At 63.9% G+C, this 5,693-nt stretch overlaps 1 protein-coding gene across 1 annotated transcript; it reads right to left on the reverse strand.

Annotated features, from left to right (window-relative positions):
• Window positions 1-291: 291 nt before the first annotated feature.
• LOC105997782 (oleosin-B6-like) lies at window positions 292-4,062 on the reverse strand. The gene is made up of 5 exons (XM_013032306.1): window positions 3,762-4,062; window positions 3,120-3,355; window positions 2,467-2,801; window positions 1,052-1,166; window positions 292-870 (listed from the first exon to the last, which is right to left on the reverse strand). The coding sequence occupies exons 1-5, from the start codon at window positions 4,060-4,062 to the stop codon at window positions 292-294; spliced, it is 1,566 nt and encodes a 521-aa protein (XP_012887760.1).
• Between the last annotated feature and the right edge of the window lie 1,631 nt (window positions 4,063-5,693).

The following is a 5,693-nucleotide window of genomic DNA, read 5'->3' on the forward strand; positions in this document are numbered from 1 at the left end:
CTGTGTGTGCTGGACTCTCCTCTGTGTGTGCTGGACTCTCCTCTGTGTGTGTGTGTGTGCTGGACTCTCCTCTCTGTGTGTGCTGGACTCTCCTGTGTGTGCTGGACTCTCCTCTGTGTGTGTGTGTGTGTGCTGGACTCTCCTCTCTGTGTGTGCTAGACTCTCCTGTGTGTGTGCTGGACTCTCCTCCGTGTGTGTGTGTGTGTGTGCTGGACTCTCCTGTGTGTGCTGGACTCTCCTGTGTGTGCTGGACTCTCCTCTGTGTGTGCTGGACTCTCCTGTGTGTGTGTGCTAGACTCTCCTTTCTGTGTGTGCTGGACTCTCCTCTCTGAAGCTCTGCACCATGCGGACAGTGCCCTGGGAGCCTTCGGTGCTGTCTGCTCTCCACTGTGGTGGCTGGCCTTTTGGTGGGCATTGCTTCGGTGCTGTCCGCTCTCCGCTGTGGTGGCTGGCCTGTTGGTGGGCATTGCTTCGGTGCTGTCCGCTCTCCGCTGTGGTGGCTGGCCTGTTGGTGGGCATTGCTTCGGTGCTGTCCACTCTCCGCTGTGGTGGCTGGCCTGTTGGTGGGCATTGCTTCGGTGCTGTCCGCTCTCCGCTGTGGTGGCTGGCCTGTTGGTGGGCATTGCTTCGGTGCTGTCCACTCTCCGCTGTGGTGGCTGGCCTGTTGGCGGGCATTGCTTCGGTGCTGTCCGCTCTCCGCTGTGGTGGCTGGCCTGTTGGCGGGCATTGCTTTGGTGCTGTCCGCTCTCTGCTGTGGTGGCTGGCCTGTTGGCGGGCATTGCTTGCCCCAGCTTTTCCCTTGTCCTCGGTGGAAGGATTGGTGCGAACCACGCGGCCACCTTTGTGGGCCTCGAATCTGCCCACGTGTGTCTGTGGGAGAAGCCCTCACTTTGCATTTCACGCAGGAAGGACCACTGTGTGTCACGGGGGTCTCAGCGGGTGACTTGGTTTGGGTCGAGGTGTGCCTGTGCCTGTGGCCGAGCCAACCGGGCGCGGGGTCCCGCTGAGGCTGAGGCTGAGGAGCACAGGGAGCGGGGCACGGCCCACTGGCCTGGCCGGCACCGGGGGCTCTGCCGGAGCCGCCTCCTCGGAACCGTCCGGGTGAGCCGCAGGGCCAGGTGCCCAGGACCATTCCCAGCCAGCTCTCCCCTGGGATGCGGCCTGGCCTGGAAGAGAAGGTTGTGGGCTCCTGAAAGTGGGCTGATTCTGCATTCTCTGCCACACACGCACGCGCGCGCGCACACACACACACACACACACCCGTGTCCCCAAATCTTAATTGTGGTAAACCACAACCACCAGCATGAAAGCAGAACTTGCACTTGGTGATGTGGCATTGGCAGCGCCCAGCGAGACACGGGCCAAAGCCAGGTGCCACCGCATGGGCGGCTCCCCGGCTCGGTCCTGGCCTCAGCCCTCCCAGCTCACCGGAGCCCGGACCTCGGGAGCGGCAGCTCGGCTCCCCGGCTCGGTCCTGGCCTCGGCCCTCCCAGCTCACCGGAGCCCGGACCTCGGGAGCGGCAGCTCGGCTCCAGCCCGCCTCACACGCAGCCCACCCCACAGCCCTGCTTCCTGGCTACGTCCTTCCCACAGACGTCAAAAGCATCTCTAAACCAGGTGGCTGAGATCTGTGGATCACGGTTCAGTGCTGGCCCAGGCAGACCAAAACAGCCAGACGTGGAGCTGTGACACACGCTGGAACACTAGCCTTGAGCACAATAAAAATAAGTAAATAAGTAAATTTTCAAAAGCCGCTCTCTGTGCTGCATCTTGATGGTGTCCCTTGGTCCCTAGGGGCTCCACGGCCTGGGCCTTGCATGGACAATGTGGGTAGGCCCCGACAGCCCGGCCTCCGTCCCGCGGGTCTGCTGGGGCCACGCACAGGGGTGTGGTCCAGAGCACCCCCTCTGTCAGCCCGGCTGCACGTGGCATCCTGGCGTTGTGCCGGGGCCACGGACGTTGCCGCAGCCATTCCAAGTGCCTGCTAATAGTTTGAGTATTTTTGTGGGGTTTGAACATGGGGTCTCAAGCTTGCTGGACAAGCACTCAGCTGAGTAAGCCAATGCTTTCTTTTTAATAGTCTCTCTGTTTGCCTGGGCTAGCCCAGCATCATGGCATACCAAAATATTCCCGTTGTGATAGGAGTGAACCACCACACCCCGTTTAACAGTTGAGATAGGGTTTTACAAACGTTTTGCTCAGGTTAACCTCAGACATGGGCCCCCTGATCTCAGCCTCCTGAGATACCAGCCAGGGCGCTCACAGTTGGATTGATTGATTCTGGCGTGCACAGAATCCGTGTGTGCTGACGTGCACAGAGTTCATGTGTGTGGAAGGGGGGGGGGTATTTTGGCTTCCTCGGGCAGCAGGATCTCCTGGTTGGAGGAGGTGAGAGGCATCTGCAGGTGGCTCAGCACCTGCACCGGTGGGCTCTGGCAGCAGCCTGCAACCCCGGTTTGCACTCACTTTCCCCCCAATCTCAGGTGGGATGGGCAGGCGGGGGCAGAGGCCCCGTGTCTCTCAGCTGCCACAACCCTGTCCGTGCTGGCCAGGGTGCCAGGGGCTAAGTGTCTGGGCCAGGGCAGTGGAGGCTGGGATGGAGCTGGAGGCTGAGATGGAGCTGGAGGCTGGGATGGAGCTGGAGGCTGGGACAGAGCTGGAGGCTGGGACAGAGCTGGAGCTGGAGGCTGGGACGGAGCTGGAGGCTGAGACGGAGCTGGAGGCTGGGACAGAGCTGGAGGCTGGGACGGAGCTGGAGGCTGGGATGGAGCTGGAGGCTGGGACGGAGCTGGAGGCTGGGATGGAGCTGGAGGCTGGGACGGAGCTGGAGGCTGGAGGCCGGGACGGAGCTGGAGCTGGAGGCCGGGACGGAGCTGGAGCTGGAGGCTGGGACGGAGCTGGAGGCCGGGACGGAGCTGGAGCTGGAGACCAGCTGGCCAAAGGGATTATCTGATGGAGCACTTCCTCCATGGCACCAATATGCACGTGCGAAACAATGCCAGGCTTCCTGTCCGCTCGGAGACGACATGGACAATGGGAAGCCTGAGTCACGGCGTTTCCATTCCTGAGGCCCAGTCCTGGAAATGGAGGGAGGGAGAGTGGTTTGCTGGTGACCTGACCGGCAGGTGGGGGCTGGAGGCGGCCAGCCTGGGGGTACCACCCGGGAGGGACCGCCCACCGCCCGTGGCCCGCACACACGGCCACAGATAAACGTTTCTCTGATAGAAGGACTTCTGACGTCCCCGGAGTTCACGCTGGCTCCGCCCGGACTCCACCAGGAGTCGACGGGGCTGAAGCCCCTGCTTCACCTCAGTCTCTCCCGGCAAGTCTTTGCCTTCCCCGTCTTCCCAGCTTTCTGGAGGAGAAAGGGTAAAGTTGTACACTCAAAGAGCTGCCCCAGCCCTTCCTGCCCAGGGCCTTTTAGGGAGAGCCTCAGTCCCCCTCTGCCTGGACCAGGCCCCTTCCCTCCGAGCACGAGTGAACGAAGGGCCGGGCGCGGCTCAGGGGCCCAGCCTGTGGCCTGCGCCAGCCTCGGTTTCACCCCCAGCCAGAAAGGGCCAGGCTATTGTCCTTTAAAAGATCAAATATGGCACGCCTTCAGGGAAGAAGGATTGTTCATTTCATGGCTGGTGCAGAGATCCATGACATTCCAAACATTACCTGTCGATCGAGCCGCAGCCGGTTATCAGCTGAGCTTCAGTGGGAGCCTCTCCAGGCTGGCCTGGGCGGAGGCTGGCCGCTGCCCCTGAAACCCGTCAGACCGAGGCCCTGGTCCCTCCCAATGATGCTTCCGGGTTCGTCCACCGTGGACACGGGCATTGACCCTCGTCCTTGCAGAGCTCCGGGTCCTGCATGGAGCCGGAGGAGGGGCCAGCGTGCTTTCATGCCCTCCCCCCGGCGGGTCCCGGGGCCCCGCGCACACTCACTCTGAAGACCCATGCGTTCAGAGATGCCTGCTACACAGCCATTCTGGAATACACCGCGGCGTACACTGTGCCCGGGCCTGCCCAGGTGGCCGTGGCCCCGCGGCGGGGCCTCTACGTGGCCGCGCCGTCTGCCCATTGTCCTGGGCTGGCTCAGGAAGGACGCTCTGCCCCGCTGGCTCTGGTGGTTCATTGTCAGGAGGAGCTCAGAGCTGGCGCCCACACTTGCTGTTCAGTCTGAGAAAGGGGGCCAGCTTCTGGCTCAGGGTTCCCGGGAGGACCCTGCCTGCCCCGGCCAGCCCCCCACTCGGCAAAGCTCAGCCCTGCGGGGCCAGAGCCCGCGGCTCAGCAGTTGGAGCGGCAGTCAGGCTCGGGGACCCAGCACGCCCCAGATGTGACCCCGCGGAGCTGAAGAGGGAGTTCGCTGCCCGGATGCCAGGCCGCCATGCAGCAATGGTCTCCTTGCTAGAAACGCCTGCAATCCATGTCCAAGGGGAGACGGCGGACTGCAGGGCCGGCAGCCGCAGCCAGGCTTCCCGGGAGGACTGCCCACCGGCGCGGGCACCCGCCACAGGTGGGTCCACGTGCACAGGGCGGGCTGGGGGTCCTCGGGCCCAGCTCCCCAGCGACCAGTGTGCCCACGCCCCTCCAGTGGGGAGGCAGAGGAGGGTTGGGGGTGTGCTGGGGCCTGTGGTGCAGGCCTAGCCTCCTTTCATGGATGGCCTACAGAGGCCACCCAGCCCTCCACCTTCCCTGCACAGCCATGGCTGACCCTGCCACACGCAGCCAGCGAGCTCCACTTCACTGACAGATGAGCTCAGCTCCCTGGCTCTGATGGGCCCAGGCCCCTGCCCGACGTCCACTCTCCTCCCCGACGGACTCCGGCCTCCACCTGACGTCCACTCTGCTCCCTGAGCGCAGGCGCCTGCCGGCCTTCTCCTGCCCCTGCCTCCCACTGGAGGGCTGTGGCTGCCCCTGCTGGACGGCGGGAGCATTATCACGAGGCCCTGGGCCCAGGCTCTTCTGGCGTCCCCTGACTGACAGAGCTGCCCTTTGTGGAGGGGGAGATTAGAGGCGCCCGGATGACAGGGACGCTGGCCCTGTGCACGGCGGAGCTGCGCGGAGTCCTGACGGGCCTGGAGGGGGTCCAGCAGGGGAAGGGGGGCCTCACACACAAAGGCCAGGCCTGTCTTCACACCTGCGAGAGCCGGGCGGCAGCAGGCGGGGCTGTGGGGGATGAATAATTCTCTCTGAAAGAGGCTTGTCACGGGAGACAGCTGGCCAGACACGTCAAATAAAGGCAGGCAGTGCGGTGACAGGGGACATTCTCTGCACCGGTGTGCTGCTGCGATGCGCCGGGCGCTTCCAAGCTATTTTATTAAAAAGAGAAGGGGGGGGATACCGCCGCAGAAGCGAGATGAGGCTCGGCCCCGAGAAAGGCCAGGCCCTGACGCCTGGCTCCAGCCTTTACCTGTGCCAGGAAGAGCCGCCCTCTGGACATTCCTAAGACCCCAGTCTGAGCCCGCAGCCCCTCCGGCCACCCACACCCACCCCTGGCCGGGACCCCTGCCCAAGTCCAGCCCAGACTTCCAGAACCATCTGGGATGCCTGTGGCTTGTGGGAACGCCCGGCCACCTCACTTTCCTCTCCTCGCCCCGCGCTCTCCTCTTCCCCCCCTTGCTCGGGGCCCCAGTGGGCATCTTTCCTGTGGACATAGCTATGCCTCCCCGAGCCAATGCCCGGAGCACAGGAGGCCCTGCCCAGCCCCTG

The sequence above is a fragment of the Dipodomys ordii genome, unplaced genomic scaffold (assembly GCF_000151885.1).
Source record: "Dipodomys ordii isolate 6190 unplaced genomic scaffold, Dord_2.0 Scaffold153, whole genome shotgun sequence".
NCBI classification, from domain to species: Eukaryota; Metazoa; Chordata; class Mammalia; order Rodentia; family Heteromyidae; genus Dipodomys; species Dipodomys ordii.

Excerpts from the sequence above, each read along its gene's own strand:
- LOC105997782 (XM_013032306.1), bottom strand. The coding sequence starts at position 4,062 with ATGGGCAGACGGCGCGGCCACGTAGAGGCCCCGCCGCGGGGCCACGGC. Across the intron at positions 3,356-3,761 it reads TGGGAGGGACCAGGGCCTCG|AAAGCTGGGAAGACGGGGAA; the intron begins GTCTGACGGGTT and ends TTTCTCCTCCAG. Across the intron at positions 871-1,051 it reads GAGCCCCCGGTGCCGGCCAG|ACACACGTGGGCAGATTCGA; the intron begins GCCAGTGGGCCG and ends CTTCTCCCACAG.